Source organism: Triturus cristatus, chromosome 5_1 (assembly GCF_964204655.1).
Source record: "Triturus cristatus chromosome 5_1, aTriCri1.1, whole genome shotgun sequence".
NCBI lineage: Eukaryota > Metazoa > Chordata > Amphibia > Caudata > Salamandridae > Triturus > Triturus cristatus.
The window spans coordinates 53,162,519-53,186,252 of NC_140587.1; the positions used below are offsets into that span (position 1 = coordinate 53,162,519).

The window sequence follows — 23,734 nt, forward strand, 5'->3', positions numbered from 1 at the left end:
CCAGGGGCTATATGTAAAAAAGCTTTTTGTATTTGTTAACGCGCCTAATGGCAATTTAAGCCCGTTAGGAAATGCAAAGCAGCCTTTCCTAATGTACACATGCAGAGAGGTAATCGCAAAATGCAATTTCTGCCCAGCAGCAATATGGATTTCCTATTCTCGATTTCCTAAGCACGTGCGCACAGCATTTCCTAAACTCGAAATGGGTATTTAGGAAATGCTATTACCATTGGTACAGTTTAAAAAAAAATATATATATGCTTTTTTTAAAGTGCCATGAAGTGGACACTTACCCCATTGGCATTTGTGTGCTTTACACACGCACCACTTTTTTGTGGGTGCATGAAGGGGGGCCTTAGGCCTTTTAGGAAATTGCAAATTTGGAAATGCAAAACCATTCATACCGAGCATTTCCTATCTAGCGATTTCCCAATAGTGATTGCTCCTCTGTGGGAATCGCTATTAGGAAATCTCCAGTTTTGTACATTCCATTTTGGAATTGCCTAAATAGTGTGGATTCGCTATTTAGGAGATGCAAATTTCGTACACATGGCCATAAACTGTCCTACAGAATAACTGTTGAATCTGTCATTGTAGCTGGCGATCCACGCTCGAGCTGAGCCATGAAATGTTGAATCTTTTGTGAAGAAGAGCACAGGAGGCGATGCAAGGCGACTGTTCGGATCAGACCCAGATGCCTCTTGGTGCTAAGAGATGTGCTCACATTGTAAAAAGGGGGAGCCCCTGCACACCCCTCAATAAAACAAGAGACCCTTCCCTTACTGCCAGTGGCATCAGTCTTTGCAAGCCATAAGAATCCTGCCTACAGTCAGCACCCCCCGTTGACTGACCAGAGGAATGGCACTACAAGGGGTGCCCATGGGCACGGCTCCCATGCCGCCTTCTCCTGCTAACGGTGAAGCGCAGTGGTCTTGGCAGGACCCTTTCCTCCTCATTATCAACCCTCGGTTCATACCCATTTCACTTCCTGACTGTTAAAGCCCAGAATATTTCAAGAGTCCTTTGAGGCAACAGATGGTGTAAGAGATTCCTGGGTCTGTTTGTGTCTGACCTCTTCTCTCTGTCTGTTCTCTGCTGATGGAAAGCTCTCTTGTGTGGTTAACCTTTTGAGTGAGCAAAGGGGACTGGGTCAGAGCAAGTCCTCTGAGGAAGGCTCCACCCCAGCCCTGCTGTGATCTCAGTGACACCAGTTATAGATACGCTATTGGCTGGGGTAATCAGAGGTGGGGGGGGGCTCCTTCTAATTCTTTGGGTTCATATGCTTGAATGGGAGGGGGATAGTTCTTGGGTGAATATACATGCTTAGGAGAGCTATCTTTAACCTCCAGGTTAGGAATTTTAATCCCGCTGGAACTGACTTGCCCTTCATTCTTTGGAAGTCGATAAAGCAAGGACCATTGTGTTTAATGACCTCATTATGAGATGTATGGTAACGCACTTATTGTAACACGTGTGTGAAGGTGCTTGGATGAAGGGAGAACATGTGAGTGAATTGCCACCAGAGACAGCAGACTCCTCCTCTTCTACCTGATATATGCCTTGGTGTGAATATGTGAAATGGTGCTACAGTGGTGGTAATGTGTGCGAGTGGATAGTCACCAGTTATAAACTAGATGGGAGGCAGTGTTTGTGTGAGTGGATTATCACCAGTTATAAACTAGATGGGAGGCAGTGTTTGTGTGAGTGGATTATCACCAGTGATAAACTAGATTGGAGGCAGTGTTTGTGCGAGTGGATTATCACCAGTGATAAACTAGATTGGAGGCAGTGTTTGTGCGAGTGGATTATCACCATTGATAAACTAGATTGGAGGCAGTGTTTGTGCGAGTGGATTATCACCAGTGATAAACTAGATTGGAGGCAATGTTTGTGTGACTGGATTATCACCAGTGATGAACTAGATAGGTAGTGTTTGTGAGAGTGGATTATCACCAGTGATAAACTAGATTGGAGGCAGTGTTTGTGAGAGTGGATTATCACCACTGATCGACTCGAATGGAAGGTAGTACGTGTGAGTGAGCTATCACACATGACAGACTAGATTGGAAGGAGTCAGTGTGAGTGGGTTATCACTAGTGACAGACTAGATTGGAGGTAGTGTGTGTGAGTGGGGTGTCACCGGTGATGGACTAGATTGGAAGGAGTTGCTGTGAGTGGGTTAACACCAGTGACAGACTAGATTGGAGGTAGTGAGTGTGAGTGGAATGTCACCAGTGATAGACCAGGTTGGAGGTAGTGAGTGTGAGTGGGGTGTCATCGGTGGCAGACTAGATTGGAGGTAGTAAGTGTGATCCCTGTGAGAAAGTGCCCTATTTCTTGCATGGTATGCCCCCACTTTTTGCTGAATTGCTGATGTTCTTTGACTGAGTGTGCCCTGGGCTCCTGCTAATCAGGTACCCAGGGACTATGTTCTTTCCCTAAAACTGCATTAAAGCCTAAAACCCAATTGGTTTCTCTGGCCACATGTCAGCCCCTGGTAAATGGTACCACAGGTACCCAGGGCACTGTGACCAGAGAAGGCCTCTAAGGGGTAACAGGACTTATTGTGCCACCCTTAGACGCCCTGTACCCTGACACTCGCACACTGCCTTTGCAGGCTGCATGTCTTGGTGCAGAACAAAGTGAAGAGTCGACTTGGCACACATCCCTGTGTGCCATGCCCACAAAACCACTGCCCTGGCATACATCAGTCACCCCTCTAGCTGGGTGCCCTATGTCAGTGGTGAGGGTACAGGTGCATGAGCCGTGTACCCCTACAGTGCCCAAGTCCATTCCTAGGCACTAAGTGCAGTGCTGCCATTAAGAGTATATGGTGCTGGGAGTTTGTCATTATGAACTCCACAACACCATAATGGCTACACTGAAGACTGGGAAGTTTGGTATCAAACTTCTCAGCACATTAAACCCACACTGATGCCAGTGTGGGATTTAATGTAAAATGCACAACAGAGGTCATTTTAGAGATGCCCCCTGGAACTCGACCAACTTCAAGTGACCCGACTGAGTGGCTGCTTAGGCTCACACCACCAGACATGTCTCTGGACCCCTGGGTCGAGAGCTGCTGCTCTCGGGGGCCTGAAAGAATGCACATCCTGGGACGAGGTGCCAAGCCTCCTCCCCCAGGATGGGCAGGGCTCACGAAGGAGAAGCTTCAAAGGCATGCCGCCTTTGTGAGCCTCTCCAGACCAATTGCTACTTTCAGCAACTGGTCCCCACTAGTTCTACCCCCCACTTTGGGCAGGAGAACCAGCGGGAAAAACAAGTGAGGAAGAGAGGTGTGCCCACCTCTGCCAATTCCACCCCTCGGGCGGGGGAGGCGAGGTGAAGCACAACCTCGAGTCCCTGCAATCTTGATGATGGGGGGACCTAGCCAACCAGGGATAGACTTCGGCCCCCCTCCCACTGGAGAGTGGCAGAATAGGGGGTGTACCCACCCCAGGGAAGGGACCCATTGATCCCTGCCCTTTACCTACCTGTAAAGCCCCTAAATTTCTAATTTAGGGGGCACCCTGAACCTTGCTTCCTCAGATCCAGAAACGACAAGAAAAGAAGATAAGAAGGACTGAAGAGCCGTTTAGAGCTAACAAGAGGACAATGCCCACTGACTTGGCCCCAGCCCTACAGGCCTGTCTCCCCTCGAACCTGCTCCTGCAAAATCCCGGTGTGTCCTGCAGCCAGCAACCTCAAAAACCCCAGAGGACCTGCCTGCCTTCACTTCAGAGACTGAATCTCCCGTGAACACCGGACATGTTCAAACTGCAGCTTCTGGCTCCGGCCAGACACTGCGAATACAGCCCACTCTGCACCTGCTGAACCCGACCCGAGCTCGAGTGGAGAAACACCACAAGGAGGTCACCCTGGTGATCCTGACCCGAGATCCGCGACCCCTGATCTGCCTCAAGCCTCCAGCCGACGCCTGCAGCCTAAATCCAGAAGGCCCCCCCTAACCGCGACCAGGAGCTGGTAAGAAGATACCACCCCAAAAGGAACCCCTGCACCCGACGCCCCATGGCTTTGTGTGCCCAAACCGACGGTGCCTAACCAACCCTTAACTTCCCAACTTACCTCTACAAGGGGTGGTCGCACCCAGAAGTCCTTCATCTCCCTGCTTGCAGTTCTTTTGCAAACCGAAGGTTCTCCATAGAAAACAGGGTGCCTGAAGTCAAAACAGCACTCTGCACCCGGCCGCCCCAGTGCTGCTGAGGGTGCACCTTTTGTGCTACTTTGTTTCCCCATTTGCCCTGACCTTAACCCTAGGATCTTTGCTCCCACAACCCAGTGGCCTGCCTGCCAGCAGCTACCATCCGGAGGCCCTCTATCCCCCATTGGATAACATTGGGCCTCAACACTTTGCACCCGGCCACCCTAGTGCCGCTGAGGGTGCAACAACGGTGCATCACTGACCCTGGGTGACCCCTGAGCCTAACCCCAGAACCTTAACTCCCACAGTCGTTTACTTACCTGTGAACCGTTAACCTGTTTTCCTTCCATAGGATAACATTGACACTTTTTCTCCAAAAAGTTTGTGTGGAGTTTTGAAACCTAAAAATATTCTTCAAAAATCGCACAAATAACCATAACTTGTTTACTCACCTGTTTGCAGGAAATGTCCCAGTGATGAATCTAGGTATCCAGCACTGAGTTAGAAAAGTAACGTGAAAAGTAACTTACCTGCAATTTACTGTAACGGCCTATTCATTTCAATGCACTGCTCCAAAAAGTTTTTAAGTTTCTAAGTGTGGAGTTTTGAAATCTGAAAATATTCTTTAAAAATCATACAAATAACCAAAATGTAATTTCCTACCTGTTTCCAGGATATGTCCCAGTGCTGAATCTAGGTATCCAGCACGGAGTTAGAAAAGTAACGTAAAAAGTAACTTGCCTGTAATTTACTGAAAAAGCCTATTCATTTCAATGTACTGCATTTGCTAAGTGTTGCATACGACTGCTCCCCTGTAAATCAAACAAAGTACAGTTTCTATTGCATTTTCAAACTGTTCTATATCCAGTAACCTATTACTGAAAAGTATTTAATGCTTACCTGTGCCAGGCTTACTTGGTTCTAAAAAATAAACAACAGTATATTTTTATACAAAAACAATTGGCCTAGAGTTCAGTTCTTGAGTGTGTAAATTCTTTTGCTGACTGAGTGTGTACATCCAATGCTTAACACTGTCCTCTGATACTGCCTTACCGCTCGACCAAGCTACCACTTTAGAGAGTAAGGTTCTATCTAACTTTAACCTCTGGGGACACTTGGACGCTATACACACTATACCTCATTTTGGTGTAGTGTATATATAGAGCCAGTTTCTTACAATCCCCAAAGGTAGGCAGAGGTCAAATTAGATAGCACCTCACTCTCTATTTGTGGTAGTGTGGTCGAGCAGTAAGGCAGTATCAGAGGACAGTGCTCAGCATTTTCTGTACACACTTAATCAGCAAATGATGTCACACACTCAAAGAACAATTTTGTTTGTATAGAAATATTGTTTAGTTATTTTATTTCTAGAACCAAGCCAAGCCTAGCACAGGTAAGTGAAATAAATGCTTTTACAAAAAGCCTATTCAGTGTTTACAATTGAATGCACGTTCAAATGCAGTTGTATGAATTACAGGCAAATCAGTGCTTGGAAATTACTGTACAGATTACTTTTTAGTTACTTTTTAGATTACTTTTTAAGTTACTTTTTCTACTCATTGTGATACATCTAGATATCATACTGAGACATTGCCTAGAGAAAAGGTAAGTAAAATCAGTTTTGCACAATTGTTATTTTTCAGGTTTCCATACAAATCATCTCCACACAGGACATTTTTCAGAGAAAAACAGTCAATGGATTCCTATGGAGAGAAATGTAGTGATCGGTTACCAGGTAAGTACTCAGTCTTTGGGGTTGAGTTTCTGGAGTTAGAACAAGTGTTTCCCCAGGGTCAAGTATGCACTCTCGTTACACCCTCAGCGGCACTAGGGCTGCTGGCGGCAGAGTGCTGAGGCCCAATGGAGGATAGGGGGCGTCCGGTTGGTGGCTGCTCACGAGCAGGCCACAAGGTTGTGGGAGTCAAGCTCCTGGTGTTAGGCTCATGGCAAAGGGGGATCCGAGTTAGCACAAAGTGCGGCGGCGGCTGGGTGCAGGGTGCTGTTTTGGCGTTGGGTGCCTTGTTGTTATCAATGGGGATTTTCGGTTTTGGTTTTTAGCTGCAGGTTTGGTCCAGGAAGACCTCGGGGAGGAACCAACAGGTGGGCCGATAATTTGGAGGTCTCGGGGATGTAGGTGCTTCTTGGGTTCTTTTTTCTAGGGCGCAGGGCTGCTGGATGCAGGGGTCTCTTTTGAGGTCGGATTTCACCTTACCGAGCCACTCGTGGTGCAGAGGCTGCAAGCCATGTCGGGAAGTCCTCACCACTGGTATAGTGCACCCAGCAGGAGGGGTGGCTGACCTATGCCAGGGCAGTGGGTTTTAGGCATGCCACACAGGGATGTGTGCCATGTCGAATCTTCACTTTGTTCTGCACCAAAACACGCAGCCTACAATGGGGGAGGGGGGGTGATATATTTTCACTGAAAAAACCAAAGGTTTCAGGGGCGTTATAGTTAGGAATTGGCATTTAAAAAACCTTAGAAATTCACTGAAAAAACCATAGGCTTCAGGGGCGTTATAGTTAGCTGGAAATTCCCCTGTTATAGTTAGTTCAGCTAACTATAACTTGCGCCCCCGCAATGCACTGCTGATGACGTCACATATTACACCACTCATGACATCACTGATGATATCTCAAATGACATCACTGATGACATCATCCAGTGAATGTGTGTTTTTCTGAAAAGTTTAAATATGTTTTATATATTTATAGTGAAAGGCCTATGGAAGAATGAGTGGGTGTATAAGTGTGTGAATGGGTGATTTTCTAGCTGCGTAACTGACTCTCTATAAGTGAGTCATTAAATGTATCTTACTGCAGACTAGTGACTAAACTGTGTGAATGTCTCTATGTGTCTGTGTGTTGGTGTATAAGTGGCTGCATGGTTTTGTAAATAGCTATATGAGTGTCTATATGGGTTATTGCTTGGTTGTCTGAGTATCTGTATGGGTGCCTGAGTGTTTGTGTGGGTAGGGTGTGTGTGACTGTGCATAGATGTGTGAGTGGGTGATTCTATGGGTGCATGGTTTTAAGAGTGCAACTGTGATGGACTGTACGGTTGGGTGAGTGTATGTATGAGTGTGTTAGTGATTGAATGTATATCTCAGTTGTACATGTGTCAGTAACTACATATGTGAAACGCAGTGTATATGTGTGTAAGAGTATATAACTATCTATATGTGAGAGTGTGATTGCGGGAGTGGCTGTATGGATGAGTGTGTGCTTGTATTAGTAATTGTATAAGTGTCAGAATTTGTTAGTAATTTTATGATTAAGTGAACTTGAGTGTGTTTAACTGTATAGGTGAGTAAATTGGACTGTGTTTAATTATTTGCACAACTGACTAGGTGTGTCAGTACCTCAATATATGATTGGCGGTGTGTGAGTGTCTATATAGGTGTATAAATGCATATGATAGTCTTGTATGGAGTGACTGTAAGTATGAGTGACTGTACAGGTGAGTGAGTGGAGGTGTATGTAGACCTAAGAGTCCATGAGTGGGTATGTAGTTATTGGTATTTGATTATCTATGGTTTTCAAAATGGCCGTCTGAAATTTTGAGTCGGTGTATCAAAGGTGAGAAGATGCAGTAATTTATCACATGGATGACGTCATCAGTGATGTCATCAGTGATGTAATTTGAGATGTCATCAGTGATGTCACTGACCATGTCATGAGTGATGTAATATGTGACGTCATCAGCAGTGCATTGCGGGAGCGCGAGTTATAGTTAGCTGAACTAACTATAACGGGGGAATTTCTAGGGTTTTGTACGAGGGAAATGTCCAGCTAACTATAACGCCCCTGAAACCTATGTTTTTTTCAGTGAATTTCAAAGGTTTTTTAAATGCCAATTCCTAACTATAACGTGCATGAAATTTACGTAAATGGGTCGCGACACTGCTCGTCATGCTGCAAATAACCCCAAAGGATTCTGGGTAGTGTAGTGGCTACGGTGAGTACGCCTACGCCACGAGTATATAGAAATATAATGCCATCCCTGGACACGTGTTTCGAGGTAATTGCCTCTCGTCAGCAGGGAGCAGGTAGGTATGCGGGGTGCCGATGACTGCTCCCTGCTGACGAGAGGCAACTACCTCGAAACACGTGTCCAGGGATGGCATTTATTATTACACTTTGTAGCATAGGTGTACTCGCCGCTGCTACTCTATCATCCAGAATCCTATGGGGCTACTTGCTAAAGACCAGCGGAGTGCGACCCACGTGAAAATAATGTTTGAAGCTCCCTGAGCGATTGGCTGACGAGCCTGGAGTCTGCACCCGCGCGCCGCCACGAAAGGTACTTAAACCTCATATTTTTTGGCAGTCTACGGCACCCCCCACACAGTCCTGCTCCCTGCTGACGAGAGGCAACTACCTCGAAACACGTGTCCAGGGATGGCATTTATTATTACACTTTGTAGCATAGGTGTACTCGCCGCTGCTACTCTATCATCCAGAATCCTATGGGGCTACTTGCTAAAGACCAGCGGAGTGCGACCCACGTGAAAATAATGTTTGAAGCTCCCTGAGCGATTGGCTGACGAGCCTGGAGTCTGCACCCGCGCGCCGCCACGAAAGGTACTTAAACCTCATATTTTTTGGCAGTCTACGGCACCCCCCACACAGTCCTGCTCCCTGCTGACGAGAGGCAACTACCTCGAAACACGTGTCCAGGGATGGCATTTATTATTACACTTTGTAGCATAGGTGTACTCGCCGCTGCTACTCTATCATCCAGAATCCTATGGGGCTACTTGCTAAAGACCAGCGGAGTGCGACCCACGTGAAAATAATATAACGTGCATGAAACCTATGGTTTTTTCAGTGAATTTCAAAGGTTTTTTAAATGCTTATTCCTATCTATAACTGATCTCTAAAGATATCATGTTTAATGATTTCTATATTTTTCAAATTCAGTGTGTCAATTTCATTAATGTTTTTTTTTAAAATACTTTTTTATCACCATTTTTTAAACTTATTTTTTCAATTAATTCTTTTAAAAATATTATTTGAATTTAATGGGTTTTTCAAACATTTTTTTTATATTTTTCAAAATATTTTTTTAACTATATCTTCAAAACTTTATTTTCTATATTTTTTTTACCATGTTTTTGGATCCGCGCACCCTATGCGCACCGTTCTCGATCCGTACACGTTCGCATCCGCGCATGGTGTGCGTTGGGTACGTGTTTAGTGCGCGATCGCAATGCGACTGGTACGTGACTCCCAGCCTATACGTGACACGTTCGATGTACATAACGCGACGTTTATGCGCTTCCGCAATGCGTCATCTGCGTCTGACGCGGTAGGTGCGCGTATCCCGCGAAATATTAAACATTTAAAATAAATATATATGTATTTCATATGAATATCAATTGAAGACAAACTCTGAACTAGTCTTAAAAGTAATATATTTGTACATTTAATCCTATATTTCTTTTTAATTCAATTTCGCGGATGCGCGCTGGGTGCGTGCTGCGTATGCGCATGGTGCGCGGATCCCATGTGACCTGCAAAAAACGAGATTTGATTGGTTCATTACACTTCCTGTTCTAACTATTGAAAGACCCCACTCAATTCAATCATTCTTCTTTGACCTTCTTTGGAGGAGCATCTCTTTGCAGAGAAGATTTTTTTTAGACTAAGTTTACACTTAGCTCTAACTTTTTTCTACCAAAAATGGCTTCAGGGCAGCAGGCATCACCTGCATCTCCTCATACATCTGAGGATGAATTTTTGGAGGAGACACTACGCACACCATGTTTTTCTTCAGTGTTTTGGAATTTTTTTACTTTTCCCGAGGGGCAAACAAAGATCAATGCCACCTTGGTCACGTGCAAGATTTGCAAAAGAGTGCTATTGCGAGGGGATCCTAACAAGAAATACTCGTGCGGCACGGCGAGTATGATGAAACACCGAAGGACCCTTCATCCAAACAATCTTGCACAAGAAGAGTGCAAACAGATGAGAAACACTCCTGCTCTGTATCTGTAAAAAAGAATCACAAATGTATATTAATAACTTTCAAATTTATACTATTCCATTACTGTACAAACACATTTTATATAAAAACTAACTAAAAACTATAGCCCTGAACCACAAGTGTGACAATGGTTAAAACACTACATGAATAGTGCATACTACTTTGAAGCAGTTCATGCCCTAAAGCCTACCTCACTAAAAGACTCCATGCTAACTGGCTGAATGATTACAGTACTATAAGGAGACACACTGGGTGAGTGACAGGGTGTTTGCTAGAAGTGTATGAATACTGACTGGGGAATTAAAGGTGTGAAAGACAACTGTGTAGGTGGTTAGAGGCCTGCATGCATAGTGAATAGGCATTTGAAGCAGTCTGTGTGCTAAGGCATGGCTCTCTGCATGAGTACTTTGGTACTGACTGAATATGATTAGAGTACAGCAGGGAGAGTGCCTGGGTGAATTTATAAGCGGTTGGCTTTTGACACAGTGACTGGATTAGTACTTGGTACTGAATGGGTCACTAGAGGAGTGCAAAGGGAGTGACAGGATGTTTGCTGGACTGTTTGGATACTGACTAGGGAATTGAAGATGTGAAAGACAAGTGTATAGTATGTTAGGAGACTGCATGCATACTGCACAGACATTTGAAGCAGTCTATGTGGTAATGTATGTTTCACAACATGAGTATTTGGAAACTGACTAAATCATCATACTACTGCCAGGACAGTGCCTGGGTAAAACTTTTAAATTTTCAGTTCTGGCACAGTGAAGAGAATAGTACATGGTACTGCACTTTAGTGTCAAACCCGGACTCATTTTATCAATGCATAAGCTTCTAAAGCTACTAAAACTTGACAACATGACAGGTTTTAAAAGAGTTATCTGTCAGAAAATACAAGATGTTACCAAATGCTTTTCTCACAGTTGTTCCCAAATGCACACTGACTCACAGTGTGATTCTAGACAACAACCACTATACCTAGGAGTTTACCAAAAATCATTCACTACTGTGGAAGTGGTAAGGGAACTGCACACAATCTACATATGTCAGGACTGCACTATTGTGTCAAAGCCTGACTCATTTATTTAAAGCATAAGCAAAAACTGCCTTCTAATGCTACTAAAACTTGACAACAAGACAGGTTTTAAAACAGTTATCTTTCAGCAAATACATGATGTTACCAAATGCTTCTCTCACAGTGGTTCCCAAATGCACACAGACTCAGTGTGATTCTAGACAAACAACACTATCCCTTGCACTATACCAAAACACATTTCTTCATCTAGAAGGAGTACTACATTTTAATATAGAAACATAACTCATTTCACAAATTCATAAACAATGACTGGTTTCTAATTCTACCAAAATATAAAAACAGCACAGTTATCTGTCTGCAAACACATGAAAAACACAAATGCTTATCATAGAATGGTTTCTACATGCACACACACTGTCAATAAGATTGTAGAGAAAAAAAGTACTCCCTACACTTTAGCAGGAGATATACATTAGTCTGATTAAAATCAAAATAGTCTACATACATCCCCTCACAATTAAATAACTCACCTTTCAAGTTGTTTTGTAGATTAAGAAGTATATCAGTCACTCACCATATTTTTTTTTACAGAATCTCTGCACTGTGCACCTCTCAGCAAAAACAAAGAATGGAAAAGGTTCCCTTTCATTTTCCACACATATACATGTAAACATCAAATCACAATCCTTCACACATAAACTCAAAAGCAAACACACATTTCTTTTGGTTAAACATTTCAACCCTTTCCAACTGAAATACATTTCAACCCTTCCCCCAATCTGCCTTCTGCCTATTACCATAGAAACAGGTCATGGAACACTGTACTGAGCACACAGGTCACAAGTTCAGCACACAATGCTGCTAAACAAGACAGCAAGTGTGCTTGACTTTTCAACATATCAGCTTATCATATATAATGTTCCCTACAATCAGTTTTTGTTAACCAATAAGAATCATGAGTTTAAAAAACAGAAATATACACCCTACCTTTCAGTGTAGAAAGTTGTCATACAACCAATGATTTCTTGTCCTTTTTTTCAATTTTTTTTCCCTTGGATCCGCGCACCAAACGAGAGAGGATCCGTGCACCAAACGCGGTAGGATGCGCGCACCGTGCGCGCATTCCGCCGTTTAAAAAAAAAAAAAAAGGTCCCCAGGGGGTCCTTCTGGGACCCCCTAAGCACCTCTAGAGGGTCAGAGTATTTCCACTCTGCCCCCTTTATATGTTTTACACACTTATTCCCCTTGCTTCTTCAGCCTCGCTTCTACCGAGGCAGAAAATGGCCGCCAACAGTTCCTGGTTTCGAATGTAGACAGACACTCTACAGCCAATTAGCATTCAGCGCGCGATCGGGAGGGTGCGCGCTCGGTTCGGGGAGGGTGCGCTCAGGGTGCGCATAGGGTCCGCGGATCCTCCCATAGATATTTATGTACTTTTAACTCTAATTGTCTCAGGAACTACTGAACGGATTCACACCATTTATGCAAAAGGCATGAGTCTGAACTGAGGACTACCTCTTTGCCAAATTTGGTGTAATTCCGTTCAGCGGTTCGGGCTGTAGCTGCGACAACAGATCCTATTGCATGGGGAAAACGCGTTTTGGGACCCCCCTTTTTTCTCGGCCCCCGCTTGACGAATCACCGCTAAACTTTCAGGGTAGGAGCGGAGCGGAGCTGGCCAAAAGTTTGGAAAATTTCACGAAGATTCGTCAATCGGCGCCAGCCTTATTGGGAATAGAATGTTGCGGATTTCCTATGGAAAATAGGTCCTAACTATAACTATCTACTGGCGACCGCCAGTAGATTTTATATATATATATATATATATATATATATATATATATATATATATATATTCTAAGGGTGGCACAAAAAGTGCTACAGCCCTTATTCCCTGGGCACAGTGCCCTTGGTACCCAAGGTACCTTTTACAAGGACTAACATGTGGCCAGAGAGGTGCCAATTGGGGGTACAAAGTACAGTTTTGGGAAAGAACACAAGACCCAGGGCACATCAAGTCAAAGTGCATCAGTAGCCCTCCGGGAGAATGCCCGGTGTGCAATAGGCCTCTCCAGGCCTGATTACAAAACCTGCCGGTGTACGAAGAGCCCCATCAAACTCTTCATCAATGTTTTGTCATTCGACGTTTCATGCTATTGGTTCAAAAACGCTACTCACAGCTTGCTTTCAGGTTTGGGAATATTTCTACAAAATTCAAATGAAGGTCATTGTTTCATCTCCTTGTCTTCATGCAGGATTACATCCTGAAGCGAGCAGGCAAGAAGAGTTACTGGATCGGCCTGCGGAAGCGGGAGAAAGGCCTGGAGTGGATCACTGGAGATCTGGTGGACCACAGTCTGTAAGTTCTGGCTTCCTTGCACCTACATCTGGACTGACACAGTACTTGTGTATTATGAGTGTGGCAGTGGTCAAGAAGGGGAGAGTGAAGCTTGGAAAAGCCATACTGGTCTCATTCTACGCCAGGGGAAGTCAGCTTGCAAGCCATACTGGTCTCATGCACACTGACAGTGGTCTATGTTGACATGTATTTAGGGACAGGGAGCATCAACTGATCCAGCCTCGAGGCCGAAAGCAAACATAGGGGACCTCCCATTTCAGTGCTCAGCCCACGTATTTCAAAATGCTCTCATATGTGCTGTTGGTGTCGACAGCACCTGAAAGAGCGCCTTGAAATACTTGACCTCAGGATGTGCTCTGTACAAAAAGGAACCCTTATGCATTCACTTTTACAGCACATCTAGCAACATAAATCCAGAAACTGAGAGAATCTAAACCATTACTCTTGGAGAGATAAGCGATAAGCCACCATCAGCACGAAGCACAAAATATATTTGGACTCGACACGACTGAAAATAGGGCACGATTGGGATTTTATGTTGTGTTGTGTTTTTCTAATGATTGATATTCAGTGGCTGCTGTTTAATATCTGGTATTGTACCGCTTCTGAGGAAGGACGTTTACCAGAAACCACCAACCTATTTTTCGGAAAAACATTGATGTCTTCCACAGTTTTCGAGTGTGATGATTGCATGCTCCTCCACAGTACTCACGTGTGCTGATTGGAGGACCGTCCTCCACAGTTCTCACGTGTGACAATTGCATTCTGTCCTCCACAGTTCTCACGTGTGATGATTGCATGTTCTCCTCCACAGTTCTAGCTTGTGACGATTCCATTCTGTCCTCTACTGTTCTCACGTGTGATGATTTCATGCTGTCCTCCCTCCACAGTTCTCACGTGTGATGACTGCATGTTCTCCTCCACAGTTCTAGCTTGAGACGATTGCATTCTGTCCTCCCTCCACAGTTCTCACGTATGACAATTGCATTCTGTCCTCTACAGTTCTCACGTGTGATGATAGCATGTTCTCCTCCACAGTTCTAGCTTGTGACGATTGCTTTCAGTCCTCCACAGTTCTCATGTGGGATGATGGCATGTTATCCACCACAGTTCTAGCTTGTGACGATTGCATTCTGTCCTCTACAGTTCTCATGTGTGATGATTGCATGCTTTCCTCCCTCCACAGTTCTCACATGTGATGATTACATGTTCTCCTCCACAGTTCTAGCTTGTGACGATTGCATTCTGTCCTCCACAGTTCTCATGTGTGATGTTTGCATGTTCTTCTCCACAGTTCTCATGTGTGATGATTGCATGCTGTCCTCCCTCCACAGTTCTCACGTGTGATGATTGCATGTTCTCCTCCACAGTTCTAGCTTGTGACGATTGCATTCTGTCCTCTACAGTTCTCATGTGTGATGATTGCATGCTTTCCTCCCTCCACAGTTCTCACATGTGATGATTGCATGTTCTCCTCCACAGTTCTAGCTTGCGACGATTGCATTCTGTCCTCCACAGTTCTCATGTGTGATGTTTGCATGTTCTTCTCCACAGTTCTAGCTTGCGACGATTGCATTCTGTCCTCCACAGTTCTCATGTGTGATGTTTGCATGTTCTTCTCCACAGTTCTCATGTGTGATGATTGCATGCTGTCCTCCCTCCACAGTTCTCACGTGTGATGATTGCATGTTCTCCTCCACAGTTCTAGCTTGTGACGATTGCATTCTGTCCTCCACAGTTCTCATGTGTGATGTTTGCATGTTCTTCTCCACAGTTCTCACGTTTGCATGCTGTCCTCCCTCCGCAGTTCTCACGTGTGATGTTTGCATGTTCTCCTTCACAGTTCTAGCTTGTGGCGATTGCATTCTGTCCTCTACAGTTGTCATGTGTGATGATTGCATGCTGTCCTCCCTCCACAGTTCTCACATGTGATGTTTGAATGTTCTCCTCCACAGTTCTAGCTTGTGACGATTGCATTCTGTCCTCTACAGTTCTCACGTGTGATGATTGCATGCTGTCCTCCCTCCACAGTTCTCACGTGTGATGTTTGCATGTTCTCCTCCACAGTTCTAGCTTGTGACGATTGCATTCTGTCCTCTACAGTTCTCACGTGTGATGTTTGCATGCTGTCCTCCCTCCACAGTTCTCACGTGTGATGATTGCATGCTGTCCTCCCTCCACAGTTCTCACGTGTGATGTTTGCATGTTCTTCTCCACAGTTCTAGCTTGTGGCGATTGCATTCTGTCCTCTACAGTTGTCATGTGTGATGATTGCATGCTGTCCTCCCTCCACAGTTCTCACGTGTGATGTTTGCATGTTCTCCTCCACAGTTCTAGCTTGTGACGATTGCATTCTGTCCTCTACAGTTCTCATGTGTGATGATTGCATGCTGTCCTCCCCAGTTCTATCTTCTAATGACTGCGTGCTGTCCTCCACAGTTCTAGCTTGTGGCGATTGCACCGTTGCTTGCTGTCCTCCACAGTTCTCACATGTGATGAGTGCATGTAAGTTTAGCAGACTGGATGTTGTCATCTCGCATCTCATTGAGTCTCTAATCGAACCGCTATCCCCAACTCGTCTTCACTGTGCACATGTAGTGTACGAGTACTAGATTAGATCAGTTTGAGTATTGCGCCTGCCGACTGTGAATTTCATTTAAATTGTACTGTATTGTATGTAAACCATAATCTGCAAAATCACGCAGGTTCCATTCAGTGCTGGAACTGTAACTCAGTCCAATTACAGTGGAGATTTCTAGTGCCCTTTTTATGTAGTGGTATTGGAATACTTCCAGACCAGGAAAGAGGGGTTGCATCATGTTGATAGTAATATGCGAAAAGCGATGTGAGAAGCATGGCCAATAGAGAAGACTCCCTCTTAACACCATTGATGTAATCTCATCGGCACCCGATTGCCCTGGAAGTTCTCATTCCCATAATTATAACCTCAATCTCCTTCGTACTAGGGGCACCAGATACTGAAGGAGGGGAATGAAAGTCAGGCAAAGAAAAAAAAAAAGACAACTCTGTACCAGCATTACCTAGCTATAATTCATCTAATTAAACACTACATCAGCTTCCTTTATGGGAATTCGGAGAGATTGTATTATAGAGCCGCAACAATGAGAGAGAAAATCCCAAAATATTTTACCATCTTCGCGATAAGCGGCTTCCTTTAACTGAAACCAATTAAAGTCGTCCTTCTCCTTCTTAAGGGGCAATTTCAATCTCTGTCTTCCTTTCAGGAGATTGATTAATTTACTTTGTTCTGCTAAGGGGAAAAAAACATTGTCTCCTTGCTAGTCTATCTATCTCCATATTTTAGTGAATAACCGGGTTGCGATGTGGTCTCTTTAATGAAACTGTATTGTTTAATTATATATAGCTACGAAGAACTTCATACAATTGTCATACTTGAGTAGTGCCTCTGGAAACAAAAACTGTGGCTCCACGATTAATGCTGCCAAAGATTCCTTCAACTTACCAGTTGACTTGCTTCTCCAATGAGTTCTACCATTTGATCTCTCAAACCTTACTGCTTTATTTTGAAATTCCAGTTCCTTACTTCCTTCAATATGAAATTAATCCTGCAAGAAACAGCTTTATGATCACTGTAAAGGCTACCATGGACATTCATAGCGGGGATCCTGCTAAATGTAGTAAACAGTGCAATCGCATAGTCAATGATTGAACAGCTGCAAGTAGAAATGTGAGTGAAGTGCGCTGGATATCATTCTCTATTCTTTATTCCTTATAATTTCCAACAGTAGTAGGTCTCTTTTATCCATTCTACTATTGGGAGGAAAAATTGAAGGTGCAGTTTTTAGAGCTGCTTCTTTGTCTTCGTTTGCAAATAACTTTAAGGCATAGTTGGAAATCTAATCATTACGATCACCTACCAATGCTATGTATTTACATTCCTCTCTCTTCATAGTGGTTGCCAGTTGTCCATAAATAGGAGCATTTACCACCAATATTGATTCATTCATATCCTGTCCACTCCTAAGTATTATTTTTATAGCCTGAATTAATTGAGTCCTGCATAAATTCATTTAATGTCCAGCTATAATTACTAATTGACAATATTGCAACTTCCCCTTTTGGGTGTTCCCTTCTAGGAGTCTTTGCGGGACAACCTATAACAAAGTCACATTCTAGCACAAAATCATTGGTTAGCCAGGTTTCTCGGATACATATTACGTCGGCTTTCAAACTATTCTGAAAAGTCATTTCATTACTATCTGTCAATAGTCCAGCAGCATTCCAAAATACCACTGTGAGGCTATTACTAGGTGCTTCTTTTGCAGTTTGGCCCAATAGAACCTTTAGAGTTAAGGACACCTGCTACCCAACTACAACTCCCAGACTCTTCATCTGGGCCTAGGGCATTCTCCCTTCCCTTCCTGCAGTACAGGGCAACCCCCCTACCCCTCTCTCCAAAAGAGAACCGCAGATTATTTAGCTTTTTATTTGACCAAAGGCAGGGAAGCCAGGGGGGGTAGTTCCCCCTCACCCACATTTTTTAATACAAAAACTCTATCGTCGTCCTCCTGCAAGGGTATTACCACTTTTGAGTTGAAGCTTGCCCTACCTAGGTCCGCAATTTGTCCCTTGGTTTGCGATTTGGACCAGTGAAATATCATTACTTTTAACCATATGAAGCTCGACTATGTCCCCAGAACAGCCCAATAGGAATGCACTTTTAAATTTCTTGATAAAAAAAAATGGCTGTAAATTCCAACATCAAAGACACATTCAAAATATTACAGAACATGTTATCTCCCACTGACCCCACATTTTTCCAAATGTAAATAACATTATTCCCCACATAAAAGAGAACATTTTAACCTGAGGGTTCAGGGTAAAAGGAGGGACCGCTTGTGGGGGGGCCATGATTGGGGTGGCAATGGCATCTTCTGCTTGTGGGTATGACAATACACCTGGAGGCCACTGTGCGGGGGCTGTTACTATTCTATCTTCTTTTAAGTCATTCTCATGACTCTTCACTCTCACTCCAAAGTCAGAGTTTGTCTAAGTAGACATTTGTGCACTTTTTATTTTTTGTTTACAAATTCTATATTGTTTCTTCCTTCTTGTGTCTTGTTGTTGATTGCCTTCCTTGCTTTTCTTACTGTTCTCACTTCTCTTCTTGCAAGATTTAGCAATCCAGGAACTTCTTTACCTGAAAGATTGGAAAAAGAGTACATGTTTCACGCTTGCTAGCGGGAGGGAGTCAAAGTTAATTATTCTGTAGATTTTGATTCAAACAGATTTTACAGATAAAAAATCTGCTCATTCTCCCACGGACTCTGGAATTCATTATTTCTTTTCCTACATTTTGGAGAGCCATCTTGCGTTCCGAATCCCTGCAGCGCCGATCAGATTGAAGACCCCCTCCCACTAGCATTAACTTGATAAAAATCTGCATCCTAGGAAGCCAGATGGGACCCAAGGGAGTGTCCATGTTGCCTTTCCCTGGCCAGGAGGGTAAAGGGAGTTCAGGATACTCTTTTATATTGCCTAGGGTTGATGTCCGAGTCGGGAAGACTGAAGGGGATTTTTCCACAGTCTTTGGACTCATGGGATCCATATGCCCAGCCATGCCATCAGACACAAAAGGCTCAGAGGCACCTTGGCTACATCGAGGTTCTATTGAAACCTCTGAAATCGACTGTGTTTAAGCCTGTCTGTTAGATCTGTGTTCAGAGACCGAGGTTAGAAGTAATTTTTCAATTATTTTCCATTCTCTGACTGCAGAGTTCCAGGATTTTGTAAAGTGAACTGTCTGATTTGTTGTGTGTAATGTGTATAATGAAAGGCTGTAGTGTATCGGGTTTTTCCTAACACACATTTAAACAGCTAATAAGTCAAATGTACAAACATTTCAAAATACATTTCAGTAGTTGTAACAGCCCATTTTGTTTGTACTTATTTGTGATGAAAAAATATTTTAATTGGATGAAAACCAAATCATAACACTTTACTTGGTGATGTGCCAAATGATAAAATCCTAATTTTCACAGATTATTGTTAATACACTATATTGTTTTATCAGTAGAACTTCAAGATAGTGGGATGGTCTGTAAATGACAGTGTGCTACCACATCATACTTTAGTAGTATGTTTATTAACATGTACTGAGAAACATCCCAGCCCCGCCCTGATGGCAACGCTATCAGTAAATTGAGAGTTAAGTCTGAGATCATATGTACCCTATATGTGGGCTAGATTCTTACTACACATGGAGTGAATGTTTAGTCTATTTAAGCGAACAAAAAAAATGTTTTGTACAGCAGAAAAGCTGATTTGAAGGTGGTCTCTAATGTGGGAATGAAAAAAAGGCAATTATGTACAATAAAATATTTCCCAATGATCACACAATTTGAGACCAATTTACTGGTCAAGTGCATTGCAGTTGGGTTGGGTAGATTATTCAAGTTACTCCACCTGCAGGTTTAGTAACATCTTTAGCATTTTTCGAGGCCTGGTACGCCCATCCAAGCCATCGGACACCAAAGGCTTAGAGACACCTTGGCTAGATAGAGATTCTAGTGCAACAGACCCGCAGGTGGATGAGCTAAAATTGTTTGAAACTGAACTCTGGCAAAACCGAGGGTCTGCTGTTCAGATGGAACACCTCGTTTTGGTCCCGGAGCTGGTGGCCAGAGGAATTAGGTAATCAACCCATTCCAGTAACAATAGTTAAAAACCTGGGGATCTTTTTCTACAGCAAACTTTCATTTGGAAGTCAGTTTTATTAAGGCCATTACATCCTCCTCCTTCACACTGAAACCTTTTAAGGAAAGTTTTCCCATTTACCTCACAAGAATTGCAGAAAGCTGTGGTGTCTGGCCTCCTGCTGTCCAAACTGGATTACTGCAATGCTTTATTGATGAACTTGCAGAAAAGACACATAAACAAGCTGCAGGTTGTACAAACAGTGGCAGCTCGCTTATTGTTGAGGATCCCCAAGCCTCAATCTGCCGCTCCAGCCCCGACCAAACTTCAATGGTTCCCCATTAACAAACGCATTGATTTCAAAGCGCTCTGTAATGCGTCTAAGGCTCTACAGGAGTCTGGCCCTGACTACTTGAAACAAAGCTCCCAATGGTACATTCCCTCTAGGTCCTTGCGCTCATCTTCAGCATTTAATGTAACTGTTTCCAAAGTCAGAAGATGAAACTGGGGCGACAGAAGCTTCATCATCTGCACTTCCAAGCTCTTCCCCAGATCTCAAGAAAAGGCCAGTACTGCAAAACTTTAGGTAAGGTCTAAAAACATGGCTTTTTGGTCTGTTCTTTCATATTTTTAGTATAGTTTTCTGGGTCACCTCTATCGGCTAGCAACAAGACGCCTCCGGACAGTAACACGCTATATAAATCTGTATTTCATTTAATTTAATTCCCCAAATCGACTCTGATCAAGCCAGTCTGTTCGATCCGAAATCCCGTTTGGAATAAAATGCTGAGATTGCTTAGAATCCTTTCAAGGCATTCACATGCACGGATTTATTACACAGGGGATTCGATTTAGTTTCATGTTTTTTACATACCCGGACCTAAACCTGTCTCCCACAGCAAAGTTTCTTAGCCGACATTGCTTCTTTTTCAAATAGAGCTTTCCTTTTCTATTATTCCTAATTTGAAAATGCTTAATGCACTGACTGGTGGGCCAAGCTCAAAGTTACTTAGGGCACTGAAGGAAAAAACAAGTTCAAATATCCCACCGAAACACCTAGAGTATATTTGGGTGAAGATGGCAAAGTATCAGGTTCAGAAGTTCCTAGACTGTCAGAATGCAGGAGTTCAATTAACTACAGATTGTAAAAAGTTTAGTCCAGCAGTCCAGAAATTGGTGGTTAAGGTGTGGAAGAGTAAAAGGTTTGGAGTCCTAAGGAGGGGGGGGTGGGAAGGGGGGGGGGGGGGAATTTGACAGTCAATGTATAAATTAATTTTAGAAGATATCTGATGCAAAGAAATTGTCAACAAGTACAAATGCGCCAATGGATCTGTTTGGCTTACTTAATGTGTCACAAAGCGGCTGCCTTTTAAACAAGCATCTGCAATGCAATAGGTCTCACATTTGCCAGAGTTCGAGCTATTGGCATTGTAAATGACAATGCCTTTGATTTTTATGTTTTGAAAACCTGCAAGTGGTGCGTAAAAGCGTACTTTTCACTTATAATCGCTGCTTACAAGAAGTAGCGGTAACTGAACCTTTTGTTACTGCCAGCCTTGCTTTTCGTAAGCAAGGACTATAAGTACAAAGCGCGTGGTTACACACCGCTTGCAGGTTTCCAGATCTCATAGTAAAAGGCATTATCATTTACAATGCCAATAGCTCACACTCTCGCAAATGTGAGTCCTATTGCATCGCAAATGCTTGTTGATTGTGGCGGGCGCCTCTGATGGTGACTCACTAGTGCGAGCTGCATACGTAGTCTACCAGTCCAAGCTCCGTAGGCAGCCCACTAGTTTTCACTTTTCAGGATGTCCAAGTGCCAGTTTGAAACATGTGTCAGCAAGTGGTGACTTTTAAACCTGGGCACGTTCCTATCCCACAACTGTCAGTTTCTCACAGTGCACCCAATGGGAGCTTGTCACGTGGCCCATGCAGCTATGCACATTGTTCACATGTGCAAGCTTCTCACACTGTCTAGCAATCCGATCTTTCCATAACAAGCTCTAGTGCCAGCTTCACAAGAAGCACACCATTGCAAGCTTTTACCACTGTACACCAGCGAGTTCCCTCATTGTTCACAAGTGCCACCTTCTCTTTTCCTACAATCGCAAACATCACTTGATCCCTGCACTGCAAGCTTTCCATATAAACTTATATTACGAGCATCACAGCCTGTCCAAAAGTGCCAACTTCCCACACTGCCCAGCAATGTCCAGTGGTGCTAACTTCTAATTCCTCACTAAGTCCTCTAGGGAAGAAAATTAGCATTTGATCAAAGCAGGCCCTACCTGTCTGGATCCGCATGATCGCCCTTCCTCTCTTGTCATTGTGCCTCCTTGTGTAGCAAAGCGCTGAGTGCCAGAGGTGTCCAGAGCTGCTGAATGCAACTCAGTTTCTGCAAGCAGGCAAGTTAATGCGTCTTTCAGCCGATTTGTTTGTAAGCGAAGTCTTTCAGTAGGAAAGGGTTAAATATCGGGACATTTTGCCGAGTGCAAAAGTGAAAACTAAACCAGCTCATACGTCCTAATGCTATCGCCGAAGCGGGCGCATGCTTTTTATTCTGTTTATGACTTCTATGTAGTAGTGGCGGCACCCGTGCTTTAGCTTAAACATCTTAAGCTAAAGTCAGGTGCCGAGATTGCTTAAAAAGGAAAGAATTGTCTATTTCTTTACTTTTGAAGCAATCTCTGCACCTTACTTTAGCTTAAGATGTTTAAGCTAAGGCATGGGTGCCGCTACTACTACACAGAAGTCATAAATAGAAAAAAGGCATGCACCCGCTTTGAGAAATGACTGCCGTGTGCCACCAATGTGAAAACAACAGGCCACTAAACAAAGCATGCCATGCGCACGCTGTGATGATATGGGACGCCTGGGGGACTGCAAAAGAAAGTGAAAGCATCCTTCACTTCCTATTGGCAAGCATGGGCAGTACAGCGCTTTCTGTCTGCACGGATAAATTGACACAACGTGAAGAATGCTAGGTGAGTGGGCGGTGCCAAAGGGAGACAGGGCGGACCCCAACCCCGCTTCCAAAGAAGCCCGACACAAATGCAACGACAATAGATCTCGCCAAAGCGATGCAGCGCATGCGCTCCAACGCAGGCGAGACCTGAAAACGTCTTACAGGGTTAAGACACCTGCTGCAGAGATCTTTATGTGCCATGTAAATTTGAGGGGATTGACAAAGCCATAACCCGGACACCCCGAAGTGTGTTCAACCTACCCCACCTTTCCCAACCAGCTAAAATTAATCTTGAGTTCGGCCTCTGGAAACAGAACATAAACGGCCTGGGAGCTTATTTGAAATTTGTATTTGCTAAGGAATGATCCTTGATCCACCCTAAGCAGTATTGTGTGGACGGCTCATGAGTCATGACTGTTTAAATCTGGCTCTATCCAATTTTAAGGCAGAGGGGCTTTGGCCGTAAACCCTTTCACAGCTTGCTTTTAATAGATTCATAAATACAACTGTGAAAAAATATCTCATCCCTTATCGATAAAGCTGTG

The 23,734-nt window shown here is 43.8% G+C and overlaps 1 protein-coding gene across 1 annotated transcript in view; it reads left to right on the forward strand.

Annotated features, from left to right (window-relative positions):
* LOC146830151 (killer cell lectin-like receptor subfamily G member 1) overlaps positions 1–23,734 on the forward strand; it is a 151,024-nt gene that overhangs the window by 122,622 nt on the left and 4,668 nt on the right. Inside the window, exon 4 of the mRNA XM_085604400.1 lies at positions 13,440–13,543. Coding sequence (XP_085460526.1) covers positions 13,440–13,543 — 104 coding nt within the window. The remainder of the gene's footprint in view (positions 1–13,439; positions 13,544–23,734) is intronic.